The following is a 15,897-nucleotide window of genomic DNA, read 5'->3' as shown; positions in this document are numbered from 1 at the left end:
ATTCGGGTCCGTCTTGGAATGAGTGTTACTTTTTTGCGCCAGTTTTATTACCCAACATTTTTAAAATTTTTATGGACTGAACGACTATCTCCCCAATATCTCCCATATATCGTCCCATATTCTGAAAAGTTTGCCCTGCAAAGAAAGAAAACCAATGATTCAAGCAGATACTCAAATGTTTACGTTCTCTAAAATAATGAAAAAATTGTACAGAATACCAATTGCTTTAAAAGTTTACAATTTCAGCAATATTCTTGACCTCCAGTCAGAGGCGGACTAAAAATTTCTTGAATATACATTATTTTAGAATTCCATTTGAAATCTTCTCTCTCTCAATTGTATTTTCTCATTTATATTTGAAGTTGCAATTTTTTTTTTTTGGGGGGGGGGGGAATTGCAATTATATTTGAACAAAATAAAATTTCACCTTTGGCGGTTACGTGGGTCACTAAAAAACGGCAGTACAATGCAACCGCCCCACTCAGCATAGAACCTGAATACAATCTTACTATAATGTTTCACATTCATACACATCAATGTTGAAGCCATATTTGATCCAGTTGAGTAATAATATGCTAAGATTGCATCCATGTTGATGTGCTACTGCCAGGGACTTGTATGAGCATTGCAACAACTCTGATAGTAAGGTTGAATTAATATTACAATGATCTTACATATTGTTGATATGCCCCCATCAACATTGTTATCAGGTTGACACTTCTCGACATCTCCTCGATTGCCCGTCTATCAAGCTGATGATATCATTGATTTCTCCTACATACTCCCCTCCCACTCCCCTTCCACTCCCCTCCCACTCCCCTCCCACTCCCCTCCCTCTAAGTGCGTTACGTAATACTTGAACGGCTATTAATGGACAGTCCAAAATTGCAAAATCCTGCGCGCCGCGGCGCGCCGTCGTAATCAAGCTGTATCCCATCCAAGTGCTAATTTGGCCCGCCGTTGCTTAATCCTAAAGATCGCCCGAGTGTCGCTGCCGTAAAGCTCTGGAGACTCGCGTGATGTCCGAGGATAATTTAGCATTAATGAACGTCCCCAGCACAGAGAATTTTGAAACGTAACGTTGACGTCAACGGTGACAAGGAGTGGGAAGCTCCTTCCTTCACGTTTTCAGAAATGGTATATTGATACTTCTTGACGTCTCAATGGTGTTGCAATTTCCCTACATACTAACCTCACTACAACAGTGACAACTTCAGTCTCATCCTGTCAATATAGATGTAACATTCTATCCATATTAGTAACATTACATCAACATAAGTCAACAAAGTAACAACATTGAATCAAGAAATCGTGTTGAGTCGGGTAGCTACACGAAAAGTATTTTTGATAGTAGCAAGATGCCCCGTTTTTTAGAGGTCACACTCGCGAATTTCTTGCAAAAATCGGAAATTGTTATTTTTTGTAGTGCCTGGACATTTCCGTGGTCATATATTTTGAAATGTTATTGCCGACAATACTTGATTATGTTTCATAATCAGATCATTGCTTTTCGTTCGTAGGGATTAAAATATCCTCAGGTCAAGGGTCATCGGAGTTTTAAAAGTCCGTACATTTCATAAGGCTTTTTCAATGAGTCAAGTCGTCCATGAAGCAATGTTAATCCTTACAATTTTTGTTTGCAGGTCCATCGATTCCAGGCCAGCCAGGTATTCCGGGAGCCCCCGGTATGGATGGACGGAGGGGAAATGTTGGTCCCAAGGGGTTGAGAGGAGAACCAGGATTTTCACGATTTAGGTAGGTTTTTAATCGAAGAAGCATAAATACTGAACAGCTCAACTTCATAGTTCTCAAGGACATCGACATTTTTTCTAATCGCTGCGCAGCTCGTAAAATTACGATTTTTCGTAATATTAATATGACAATTCCCATTCAAGGTATTCATTAAATTTGTATACTACGTATATATGTTTTGCTTATTTCGAAAATTTGGAACATATCTTTCGGGGAGAAATCACATCTTAATTTGGTTCCTACAATTGTACATTTTAGTCTGGATAAAGTACTTCTTTTTATGATTCTACATGTCATACCTATCTGTTTTAGTCCAAAAGGCGAACGAGGTGACGTTGGTCTCACAGGGCTTTTTGGACCACCAGGACCACAGGGTGATCGAGGTGACACTGGCTATCGGGGAGAAAACGGTATTCATGGCAAGAGAGGTGAACGTGGACCATCTGGAGAAATTGGTAGAGCTGGCCTTATGGGAATCCCAGGACGCAAGGTGACAAATTTCTAAGCAAATCGATAAAAGCTTCTCATAATTATTGGTTTCGAAGGAAAGAAAACCTATAGTAGGTAGCCCTGAAAGAAGCAATCTGAGTTTCGAAACTCATGTCAAGTACTGAAATCGAAAATCAACCTCTCCTACTTATTCTCAAACCTGGCGTTCTGGACTTTTTTTTCTCAGTCATTACCTAAAGGTCAGGCGAGAGGACAGCGGAGACGAATAGTCATCATCACGAAGCCCCCACGGGTCCCCTTAGGCCTTGTCTCCACGAGCCGTTTCACGAGATTTGTCCCAGGGAAAAATCCCACTTACGAAGTTGGGAAAAATATTGAGTTAATCAATATTTTTCCCAGTACCAAGTATGGTACTTGCACTCCTAGGGCCCACTGAGAGAAGAAGAAGAAGTGAAAACGAATTGTGCGATATTTTATTCATTACTACATTGTTCATGTTTGTTTAGTTAAAATAATGTGTCTAATTGTCAATTGAGTGCAATTATCATTTTAATCCCGGTTAAATACTCGACTTTAACTAATTTATATTCCCGCACAAACTAGTCGCAGGACTGTATGAGCCCGTCTCGTGGAGACGGTAACTGGGAAAAATCCCAGAAGTTTCAATCCTGCGACTCGAACTTGGGACAAATCCCATGAAAACGTCCCGTGGAGACAAGGCCTAAGGAGGTAAGAGGGGCTTCCTGGCTTTGAAACTCAGGATTTCTGTCTAAATTTTTAAATTATTGAAGTAATCAAAATCAGAAAGTACGGAATGCAACAACTGAATTCGATACCAAGAAGTCAAAAATCGGCCCATCCCTGAACATAGCGCTGACCCCTAAAGTTGGTGGGGGACAAAGCCCCCCTCGATTGAATGTTAGGTCACTAAGTTGAAGTAGGGGTTCGGGGTAATGGTATTTTCCCAAGTAATCGACTTAAAGGAATGCGAATTTGACGGTCACAAAACCTTGCGACGCCTTGCTCTCACGGTATAGTGAAGGGGGGGGGGGGGTCCTAGACGTTGAGTTTATGTGGAACGCATGGGATAGGCTAAATGGAGCTGTTGCATGTGTGAGGAATTTGCGATTTGATTCTTATGCAAAAGTTCGCGAGAAACACGATGGTGCCACTGGTTTTCTCTGAAATCAACTCCCAAGCTCAAAAAAAGGAAAATCATTCCGAGGTAAAGCCTCTTCCCTACAGGGAAAAATGGATTGCTGATTTGACAATTAAATTCTTAAAAAAAAAGTCCGACATGCTTCAAATGTACATTTTACAATAGTGGAAAATTAATGTAACCACGGGGGTGGTTGGATTAGCATATTTTTATTGTAAAATCTACATCGAAATAAGTCGGATACCTTTTTTGACCACAAAATTATTAAATAAGCAATTTCATTTTTTCCGTGCCAACATATTACCTACCGTACCTACCTATTATTTTTGGCACGGCAAAAATGAAATTGCTGATTTAATAATTTTGTGGTCAAAAAAGGTATCCGACTTATTTCGATGTAGATTTTACAATAAAACTATGCTAATCCAACCACCCCCGTGGTTACATTAACTTTCCACTATTGTAAAATGTACATTTGAAGCATGTCGGACTTTTTTTTAAGAATTTAATTGTCAAATCAGCAATCCATTTTTCCCTGTGGGGAAGAGGCTTTACCTCGGAATGATTTTCCTTTTTTTTTGAAGACCCTTTTCCGTAGTTTTTACTACGATGGCTTACTACTAAGGGTTCTTAATAACATATATTATTTGGATTTGGGTCCGACAATTTTGAGGTGGTTTTTTGGGGTTTTTTAAAAACTCCCAAAAATCGTTTCAAGGTAAAAGACGGTGGTGTACCCACCTTGGAATAGGAGGGACTGTACCTTGGAATGCTTGACTAAAATTATACATATATGCTTCCTACTACATTGGCATGTATGCTGAAAATAAAGCAGAACACACACAAGTTTATTTATAGGATGTAAATCCCATGAGACTGGTAGGTTGAGGTCAAACTGGATGATGAAATAAAGCTTTTTTTTAATGTTCAATGTTACTATGCTGTCTCTCATCCCTTGTGGAGAGCTTTGACGATTTGAATTATTGTCTAAGGTAATTCAGCCTTTGCTTGTAATTTAAGACTAACCTTCTCTCTCAACAACAAATTTTTTCTTTGTTTTGTTTTTTTTTAAAAAAAAAATTGCGGGGTGAACCCTGTTCACGTTCCATGGTACAGTTTTCTTCAAAAAATAAACCATTTATGACTTCTAGGTTCGAGTAGGAACGGAGTTCCAAAAACAGTGTTTATTAAGTACATATCTGTAGGTTTGAAAATATAAAAAGTCCGAACAACTACAAACAAGCAGTGAACTCCAACACAAGGTGTTGATAATAAGGCGCGTCACTAACTCACACATATCAACCCCTTTAATTTTCATTTACAGAGATTTCAAAATAGGCAAGTAGCACAACGAGAGAATTCATACGATCCAACACTTCAACGACGCGTTCTGACGAGACCGTGTATTGTGAAGGTAGAAAGCCATTCGAACGAGTTAAAGTTTTTTGATCTGCCCCCAGCAATATCTTATCAGATTCTTAAAGAAAAGTGCTACGTAATAATTTAAACAAAGAAAGGAAAAATTCTGTCCAACTCCTGAAAGATACAGTCGATTTAAAGGTATTTTTGGGGCTAAAATATCCAAATCACCGGTACCTATTATAAATCCCGATATATTATTGAAAAGAAATTGACTCGATATAAATGCAATTGCATTAAATATGTCTTGATTTTATTATTTTAAACGTATTTCCATGCAAAGAAGTTCAACCATGTCCATGCCTCATTCATTCATGAATTGGACTGCATATTGCAATTTGGAACTATAAATTCTAGCCCAGTTTAAAAACAACGTATGTTCCATTAGTTTCCCTGTGCACATAAGTGTTTTTTCAGATGAGCCAGAATTTATAGTTCCTAATTGCAAAATGCAGTCCAATTGGAAGTAAGCAATCTACATCCCGAAAATCTACCGATTTGCCGTAAAAAATTGCAGAAACTTGATATACCAGGTCGATGCACCCACTCGTTGAATTTACCAACCAATTTCGTGAGTGTAAATATATAAAAATCAATATGCTATAGTCATTTTGGGTGCATTTATTTTTCATGAAACAATAATAATTTCAATCCCGAAAAACCATCAATTTTCCGTATAAAATCGAAATGTGTCGACTATGCGGTTAGCATATATAGCCCCAGAATAGTTTCAAAGCGCCTTTACTTTCCAGAATCTTGACGGAATTTTTTGTTTGTCTTAAACGACTTAAGAGACACTGTAGTTAAAAAATATAAAGAATTTTCGATTTTGACACAAAAAAAAAAAATTTCGTTCAGGCACACCGTGTATTGTATGGAGTGCTGCGCTGGTATTCAATTCTTGTCTTCAGATCAAAATTCTTACAAGGAAGCCCCTTGCAAGAGGCGAATTTTTTGTAATTTCTCCAATTTTTTCTCCGTTATATAATTGAATTGCTTGCCAAATTCTGAGGTCAATTATATTTAATTGTAATTTATACATTTCTTTTTCCCCCTTCATTTTATTTTTTGTATGGAGAGGTTTCGTTGATTTCTTCGGATTTCGAATACTGTAACTTCTCTTCTATTCGGCCGATTTTTATGAATGAGACCTCTTTCAATTTGTCTTTTAACGGAAAGTAAGGAAAAAATTGCTAAATACGCGCGAAACAAATTTTTTTCGAAAATTGGATGAATCCTAGCGTGACGGTGAAATGGTTAATCAAGCGTAAGTAATTGGGTGAGGGGCTGAGGATCCCGGCCGCCTGGCGACCCTCATCAGCTATTGTTCGTCGAGACGCCGACGCAGTGATCAGGAGCGTGGGGACGAGAGGGCTAAGTGGATTCCTGTATGAGCCACGTTTAGAAAATGGTCTAATGAGTCTACAGACTCATCACAGATTGGACTTACGACTATCTTGGCTGGCCCTGGCTATCAGAGCAGTGGTACCAAGTTTTGAAAAGCATAACATGAATGTAGATATCTGTCTATGCAACGTTTTAAACAAAACGGAGGAGTAAAATTCTCATTCGAAGAGTGCTGTCCTGCTCAGCAATCCTCGAATCAGCTCTTTTGTTTCCGTTTATATATGCATATTTTAAATCAGCGCGTCGCATTCTTAGTAAAGTAGACTCTTGGTATTAATTGCACATGAACTAGAAAGCCCCAGAATGAGAACAAACTGTAAATCATAATATTGACGGATTAGTAAACTTTTTAAACGCCTTGGAAAATCTCAGAAGTTCACGGCAGTCACTTTCCGGTAAGGAACTAAGGGACTCGGTTATTGTATCGAGTGGGGGGTCGAAACAATCGCAAAGGCGGTATACTACGTATATGCGCCAAAAATACCTGAGGGCGGCAGTTTCACTTATTCCCGTCGGGAGAAGTTAAAAAAGAGGGTCCAAATTCGATTTTAATCCATATTTGATGGAGATGGTGGCACAGAGTATCTGATTCCATATGAATATAACTTCCGTGGCCTAACGAGACTAGATCAGTCCTTGCGGAGATCCCCCGCCCGCTCGGCTCCACAGCCGCCCCTCGCCCGCCGGAGTTTCGCCGTGACGTCAGCCCCAGACGAGGAGCCCACTTTAATCCCCGGCATGAGGATCACGTGAGATCCCGTGAGAGATTCGTTTAAGGTTGTAAAATCGTAAACTTGGGGGTGTGATATGTGGTTATTTTGATGTATTTTGTGGTTCTGTGGATGTTTGTAGTGATAGTAATTATAGGAGATCGTAAATGATGACAAATAGCTATAGGCCAGCGCGTCTTGAAAACGACACCTCATGCGTTTTCAAACTTCCCGCTCGAGTGGGCTCCCGCTGACGTTATGCGGAGTGGAGGTCTTATTTTCGTTTTCGGAAGGACTGACTTGGTCTCGTTCGGCCATAAATAACTTTGTTACACGAAAGGCAACCTTAGTTCTAAATACGATCACCCCAGCGCTATTTTGGCAGGATGAATTACTCCAAGGTATAGGCCTCTCCCGTACCATTGGAAATAATCGTGCCTGCAGAAATAGATAAACAAAAGCTTATGTCACCGATACAGCTCCTTTTTTAGTGATTGCATTGATTCAAATTTATCTTTGTCCCAGGGTGAAAAAGGTGAAAGAGGAGACATACCATCGATACGCAATCTAACTTTAATTATTGGACCTCGCGGTTTCCGCGGTGACACGGGATCTGCAGGTGAGACTTGATTCAATTTTCTTGCAATTATAGAGAAATAACAAGTTGGTTTTTGCAATCGCTAGCGATAGCAATATTCGTCATGGGAACTTTTGCTTCTGGGATATGAAAATTTTAAGGTAGGTACAGTTCGTTTGTAGTATCTTCAGAATTGAAGGGGCTATGTAATTTTGTGTCGACATCTCTTTTTTAACATTTTTAATTTTTTTTCTTTGCATACAAGAAAGCTGTTATTTACCAATTATTTATTTTCGTTGGATTATGTATGGTTTTTGGAAGTTAACGCATTTAACTTTCAGTTTCGTTTTTTCGGCGTAAAGTATGATATTTTTACTCTACGCATATGCCCGAATACGCATCATAACGACGGTGAAACTACCAAACCACGTATCTCGTTTGCGGTGTTTAAAAATCTCCGCTCACATTTTATTTTTTTGAAGTAGACCAAATCCATATCATTCCTTGAAATTTTCACAGAATTTTCTCCGCACGAAGAGGAAAAATCACGGAAATTTTCAAGACTGGACGTTAAGTAGCTTTTCATTTAAAAAATAAAGTATGACAGGAAGTCTGCGACGTCGCAAACCGAGATACGTGGTTTGGTAGTTTCACCGTCGATAAGTGACCTATGTGCTTCCTAAGTTGCCATTTTTTTCATTCAAATAGATGTAACCGAAATGTTAGATGTGTACTACCTATACTACTTTCATGTCATTGCTTTATTTATTTATTTACTTTTTGCGTAGGTATAAATTGTTATTTTTTGCTGAATTTTGGAGAAAATATTGCTTTACGAACGTGGAATGTAAATTAATTTTATTGAAAAAAGAAAATCCCATCATTAATTTGGGCGAACAGAGAAAATATACATCAATATTTGGGTCAACATCTCCCTGATTATATAATGGATGAATATATTAGTATTTCTGTATCAAAAAACTTAGCTTTTGTCTTCAGAGATACGATGATTCTAGTCCCAGTCAATTTGTTTTATTGAAAAAACAAAAAAACAAAAAATAAATAAATAAAAAAAAAAACAACTGAAATGCTAGACATACTATTTTCATGTCTTTCTATTTGTATCAATAGGTACTTTTTGCTTAACTTACGAACGTTGAATGCAAATTAACTTTATTGAAAAAAGAAAATAACGTCATTAATTTGGGGGAACATGTGACTGATTATATGAAGGAGGTATATTCCAGTATTTTTGTTTAACATATTAACTCACGAGAAAATTTTCGTACATTTATCATCTAGTATTAATTATTTTTTGATGATTGGTCTAAAACATTCAATACAACCATTAAAGATTATCTCCCATCGCCGGGTATCGAACTCCCGATCACCTATTGCCCGCACCTTATCAAAAATATGGGGCGCCTCAGTCGACTAGGCTATCACAGATCGGCGGATGATCAGGAAAAAATAGCATTTAAAAGACTCGGACGATGGGCGGGACATATCACAAGAGTTGTCCTTGAGCGATTCGGCGATTCGCGTCTTCGTAGCTTCTGGAGAAATGAGCTAAGCGCCTTTCTCTGTGAGACATTGTTTGCCTATGCTATCATGTGTCTCAAGGTTCATATCAGCAGGCATTTGCCATCGCGGCAGTAAGCTGAGGCAATATTTCTGTATTCATGGAATAAATCAATCAATCGAGTTCCGATTTTGGCTCATATATCCGTAACGGGTCCTCCAGAGCAGTTTTCCACCTTGCACAATAGTTATAATTTCTTTATTTCTATTTGTAAAATTTGAGGTGGGATAATGGCGGCTTCTCAAGAGCAACGAGGTAGGCGATCTTTTGCACCAACGAACAGAAAACTGATGGCGAAAAATAACCAATCAGAACCTCCCAAAAAAAAGAATTGGCCTAAAAACGGAACTTCGTGGATCTGCGCAGATTTACCAGTCAGACAGGACATCTCAAGGTGGAAAAAAACTCGCTGAAAGCGAATTTTAGCAATCAACACAACTTGACGTAGAGACATGATTGGCTAAAAAATACAACGGTTTTTGATACATCGGAAAATCAACCAAAAATTGGAGACTGGGCGAAACGCTCAAGGTCGCAGAGGTATAGGGAATCCCGTAGCGAAAGCAACGGAACGATTGTAATATCATGGGGAACTCCGTTCCCATGACAAAAACGCGGTTTTTCAGCGAATTCTGGATCCATCTTAACCATCACTATTATCACCGTAACGAGACGATAAATCTTACAAGGAAATGAAGAAGAAGTGGTTTGAAAAAACTGAGTTTGAGGGAAAAGGTCGTGATCCAGAAACTAGAGGAAACATGGACTTCCTACATGAGGGTCGTTTTCAGCCAAAAGGACAAAAGTTTAGCGGCCTCTTTTTATTTTATATCATAGGTAATTATTTAATTTTTCCGCCGAGGGTCCGCTAACAACATTGGCGATAAAGTTTCCAAACGGAAAAACCTTGTAGAGTTAATGCTGCTTTGTGTAGTGAGCTTTTTTCAAAAGGTACATTTCTTTTAGATGGTTTTTGGTCCAAAAATGTGGCATTTTGTCATTTCGGTAACAAACTTCACTTTCTGCTTCACCACTTCTTCCTTGATTTTATGCATGAAAATTATTTTTTCCTCAAAGGCACTGCTCAAAGGCTCAGACATAATTCATGAATTATAATCATTTCAGCTCCATCAGACATTTGGAATCAGAGGGTAAACTGAGGAATGCTTCTTTGATATGACAGACTATTTATGGACGTAATTTCAACGACGCACCCCTCAGTTTACCTACCCTCTGATTACAAATGTTTGGTGGTTCTGAAATGATCATAATTTATAACTGAGCAGTGCCTTTAAGGAAAAAATAATTTTATTGCATGAAATCAAGTAGAAAGTGGTGAAGCAAAGTGAAGTTTATCACCGAAATGACTAAAAGCCCACATTTTCGAACCGCAGCGTCCATATAAGAGGAACGTAACTTTTGAAAATAGCTCGCTGCACGTATCAGCATTGAACTCTACGAGGTTTTTCCGTTCAGGAAATGTCTTGGCCAACATTAATAATGAACCCTCGGAAGGAAAATAAATATGATAAAACCTAAAAAAAGGCGACACAATTTTTGTCCCTTTTAGCTGAAAACGACCCATACCTAAGTAGGTATTTTTCTAAGTAATATAGAATGAGTAAGAAGAACTCCGTTGCATCTAACCTGCAGCAAAAAGGGAGCACTTCGCTTTTGTAGAGTTAAGTACTACTCAACACATAGCAGGTGGTTTTGAAATGCATCCATACAGGGTGATCCAAAAGTCCCTTCCACCCCCTCTAACTTTTTACCTAATTGAGGTAAAGATTTGAAACTTGGGGGATGATCCTAGGTCAAAGGGAGCTACTTTTTGCCCCCCCCCTAAAATTTTCAGGGGGCCCCTTTGGGGGGGCAACGGACCCCAACTTTTAATTTTCAAATAGAAAGACCCCCTTTGTGATAACTTGTTAGAAAGAGCATAAAAAAAGAAAACTTTTCGCGCTAACCCGAAGTCAATATCTCAAACCGTTTCAAAATGGCGGCCGGTTAAAGTTCAAAATGGCCGAAAATTCACACCGGTTATTTGTCGATGGATTTGCGCGAAAATCGGTAGCAGAGACAAATCGGTAGGTACGGGTATTTTGACACGAGAAAAACGAATTTGAAGTTAGATTTTCAAAAAAACCGAAATTTCCAAAATGGCCGCCGGGTAAAGTTCAAAATGACTGAAAATTGATTTTTTTAAAATCTAAGTTCAAATGTGATAATCTTGTGCCAAAATACTCTCAAATTTCAAGTTTTAGGCAAATCCATCAGCAAAAAACCAAGGTGGCAATTTTCGGCCATTTTGGAATTTTCAGTTTTTCTGAAAATCTAACGTCAAATTCGTTTTTCTCGTGTCAAAATACCCCCACTTACCGATTTTCGCGCAAATCCTTTAACAAATAACTGCCCTAGTAGCACGAAGACGCAACATTTACCAAAAAAAAATTCGTAAAAAAAGACGTAAAATAGACCAAAAATGAAATGCCAATGTAGTCTTTTTTACAAGAATAATTCGTAAAGAGTACAGGATTTTTTACGTAAAAAGATCGAGTTTCTTTACGTAAAAAGTTATGTGCAAAAAAACTCTTGCTTCCTTAAATTGATTAAAATGATAAATCGTAAAGAAACAAATTGACTTTTTACCTATCTAAATCTGTAGTCAATTAATTTTCCTTGAGATCAACTTTCAAATTATTATCTACCTGTCGGGAATGGAACCTGGGACCTGCCTACCAGGAATCGAATGCGCTACCTACTAAGCAAACGAGGATTCTGTATTAGAGGGGCGAATTTGCGCTGTATAAGTGAATATTTTTATTGTTGAATATGCGGGAGAACGAATCGCGGAATATTTTTTGAATTTGGAAAAACTGGATAAGGGCAAAAACTAATATTTATCATGGATATTTTACAGATGGTATGCCTACTTTCAAAAGTGCCTTTGTTGTTCAGGAATATGTGAAAAAAATTATGTACATTTTAATAATATGTCCCCCTTTTTTCTTTTTCTTTTCTTAAATATTATTAACATGCATCAATTTTTTATAAGAATGTCTTAACTATTTCAATAAAGATAAGTTATTAAAATCTTCTCGAACTTTTAAAAACTCTGGCTTATTCGTTCAGAACAATGTGTTTTTGTATCCAGTTTTCGGGCTATACTTTTTTTGCAAACAATCTTTAAGGGACATTAGAATGTTTTGCTTAATTTCCTTGTCATAAAAACTACAAAGGTATTTCCTGTTCGGTCAATTCAGCGAATTTTCCGTTCAGATATTTTTTTCCTGATTTTCTACATGTAAAAAATCGCGAATTTTTTACGTACAGATTTCAGTTCAATCCCCCAGTTTTTTTTACGTCTTTGATCACAAATTTTTTACGTTAAGTTCTCAGACTCTGATTTTTTACAAGTTCTTTTACATCTTTCGTACTCGTAAAATTTACCAGTTTTAATTTTTTTTCACGAATTAAGTTACAAGATGTGCTACTAGGGTGGTATGATTTTTCGGCCATTTTGAACTTTAACCAGCCGCCATTTTGAAACAGTTTGAGGTATTGACTTCGGCTTTGCGCTAAAAGTTTTCTTTTTTTATGCTCTTTCGAACGAGTTATCACAAAGGGGGTCTTCCCATTTGAAAATTAAAAGTTGGGGTCCGTTGCCCCCGCAAGGGGGCCCCCCTGAAAATTTAAGGGGGGCCAAAAAGTAGCTCCCTTTGACCTATGAACATTCTCGAAGTTTCACATCTTTACCTCAATCAGGTAAAAAGTTAAAGGGGGTGGAAGGGACTTTTGGATCACCCTGTATAGTCAAAACTAGGTTCAAATGGGTCTGTTCCACGCAAGAGATAGCCGTCCGAATACAGTTCAAAGGAGTAAACATGCTCGATAATCACGCTGGGCACATTACAATAGTCTGAAATCCACTCCTTATTGTACAGTCTGCTTAGGTTATAACACGATTTTTCAAACTTTCGCCGTCCAACGTAAAAACGCCGTGAGTAAATCCAAACTTTGAAAAATTGAGTTAAATATGATAATAGGTAATTGGACTGGGGAAAATCTAATGGTGGAATCAGAATTCTGATATCACAGTTAGTTTGCGAGATATGGAGCCCGCGCTTGCCGTACATCCACCGAACTTTGTAAATTGACACAGGAAGAACGCCACAACCGCCGGGTACCCAGCAAGAACGCGGCTCATCCAGATGAGCCGCATGGATGCCCTGGTAAAAATGGCAAGTGTTAGGTCTGTGAATTTTCCACTGAGGTCAGTGCAATTTGCTCTGAGGTCAGTTCAGTTTTCTCTGACGTAAGTGTTAAAGCACTTACCCAAGAAGTCAGCACTGAGGTAAGTGGCACTGACGTCGGGAGAAAGACTTACCTAAGTGCAGAGATGTCTCTGAGGTAAGCGGGACTGAGGTCAGGACTTGGTTCAGAGGGTAAGTCTCTGACATCAATCTTAATCGAACCGCACTCACTCCCAAAAAGTAGAGATGGCTCCCCCTTCCCCCACCCTATTTCATTTTCGTGGGGGAATATTTCCTCGGGACACGGGGACCACAAACTTTATCTTTCAGAGAGGCATATTTTGTAGGAGGTGGGATTTTCTGAGAGGGAAGGAAAACTAGTTTAAGTAGCCACACTCTTGAATAATTTGTTTTACCCTCTTCGTTTAAGATGACACTTAAATAATTAAAACACAACAAAAAATGAGATCGATAAAAATATTATCACCGCTAAAATATGTATTTAGATATATTTATTTAAGCATTATTATTTTTTTATAAAAAAAAATAGTTTTAAATTTGGTTTTAATTTTTTTCAGTTTTAATTGTTTTTAAAATGTTTCAGTCTCAATTTTCTTTAAAATGTTCCTACTTTATTTTCAATTCATTTCTAACTTTTTTACTCCTTTACTTTCAATTTTTGTATCTGCTAATTTATGTTTCTTGTATAATTTCAACTTTCATTATTTTTTTGCATCATTAGCTTTAATTTTGAATTTTAGTGCGATCCATTTTTTTTTCAAAGAAACGTAACTTACAAAACTTCATTTACATGTTGATTGATTAAAAAAGAATAATAGAAAAATTAAGTACTTATCGGATTCACATTCAAAGACAAAATCATCATTTGCTGGCAAAATTACCCCAATGGGGGCCCTGATATGGTAAAATTACGCCCCTAACACGTACACGCGCAGGTAGTGTAGTGGTTCAATCCCTAGGACGATCACCGAAGTTAAGTTACGTCGGGCGTAGTTAGTACTTAGATTGGAGACCGCATGGGAACGGGCGATGTCCAAGAGTCTCCAAGTCTGAAGATTGTGATACTTGCTTGGGATTGAAAACTCACAGCAGCCCTCCCTGATCGTCAAATAGTGACTTAACGTACCTGGCAGATCGGTAATTAACGAAATTTTTGCCTGTACAGTATTTCTGGGAGTTTCCACTCCCCTTACGTCTGAGACACTTAGGTCAGTGCCACTTACATCAGAGGCACTTGCCTTTGGAACAGACCTAATAGTAGGGCGGATAAGCTTAACAATCGTGCATTTCTGGAAGAAAGCATGAAACTTTCAGGATATCATCTTTACCTATAGAAGGTTCAATTTCGCAAGTGAGCCCAAAATTCTGAGGTCATGGGGGCCGGGGGGGCAGGGGGTCCTGATTTCGCTATGTTTTGCCGAATTTTCGCGTTGAATCATTGTTAGAACGCCGTTAACAATGTAAAATGTAATCAAAACTTGAGTAAACATCATTAGTAGGTTCTCTCAAACAGTATCCTAAAATGTTATCACCGTCCGATCCCGGAGCACCCCTCAAAATGCCTAAAATTCAAAATGGCGCCCATAATGAAGCCTCCGGAATATCGATATTTTCACTTGTGCATATCCTGTCATGTGAGGTATCATTTTCCATGTAATTTTGGTCGCAGATTTCATATTTGAAGTCAAAACAACCCCCCGGTCAAAATTGGTGCCCTTAATCCAAGATGGCGGCCAAATTTTAAAGGCAGGAGGGTGCATTTTTTCAAATTTTTACGTGATAAGGCAAGTGATATGTCATTTTCCATGTAATTTTGGTCGCAAATTTCATATTTGAAGTCAAAACAACCCCCCGGTCAAAATTGGTGCCCCCATTCCAAGATGGCGGCCTAATTACAATGGCAGGAGGGTGCATTTTTTCAAATTTGTACGAGGTAAGGCAAGTGATATGTCATTTCCTATGTAATTTTGGTCGAAGATTTCGTTAATGAAGTAAAAAAAGTTCTCCGGTCAAAATTGGTGCCCCAAATCCAAGATGATGGCCAAATTTGAAAGGCAGGAGTGTGAATTTTTATGAGAAAAAAAATCACGTGAGATGACAAGTGAAGTATCAATTTATACGCATTTTTAGTCAACAAAACGAATCTAAATGAAATGTAAAAAAAAATCTTTTTCACAAAAATGAAAAGAGATAATCAAGATGTTTGCCATCATGGCTGACATGTGAAAAGTGATGAGCCACTAATAGTGAGGAGTCTTCCTGATTACTGCACAAAAACTCTGAACTCAATTTCAGATGCCCTAGACGTACCGGTACGTACGGTACGTAAGTACCGAAAATAATATAGAAAACTTTCTGTCGGTTTCAGATGGTGGGTCTCTACTCCATCGAGTGCGATCAAAACATAGGTATACTTACAAATCCATTGCACAAACCTATGTTCCATCAAATTGATGAGCAGACACAAATGTTTCTTTGCGTTTTCGAAGTGATGTTAAACGCGCAAAATCCAAGATGATCGGTGTTCTTGCATGCGTTAACTGGTTACAATTCAACCCTTCACATTC

The 15,897-nt window shown here is 38.2% G+C and overlaps 1 protein-coding gene across 1 annotated transcript in view; it reads left to right on the top strand.

The window, feature by feature from the left end:
- Positions 1–15,897, top strand: part of vkg (Collagen alpha-1(IV) chain viking) — a 216,624-nt gene that overhangs the window by 172,551 nt on the left and 28,176 nt on the right. Inside the window, exons 26-28 of the mRNA XM_072296889.1 lie at positions 1,644–1,755; positions 2,065–2,242; positions 7,423–7,516. Of these exons, the coding sequence (XP_072152990.1) occupies positions 1,644–1,755; positions 2,065–2,242; positions 7,423–7,516 (384 nt within the window). The remainder of the gene's footprint in view (positions 1–1,643; positions 1,756–2,064; positions 2,243–7,422; positions 7,517–15,897) is intronic.

Source organism: Bemisia tabaci, chromosome 1 (genome assembly GCF_918797505.1).
Source record: "Bemisia tabaci chromosome 1, PGI_BMITA_v3".
NCBI classification, from domain to species: domain Eukaryota; kingdom Metazoa; phylum Arthropoda; class Insecta; order Hemiptera; family Aleyrodidae; genus Bemisia; species Bemisia tabaci.
Note: the sequence above shows the minus strand (reverse complement) of the source record. Positions and strands in the feature narration are given on the sequence as shown.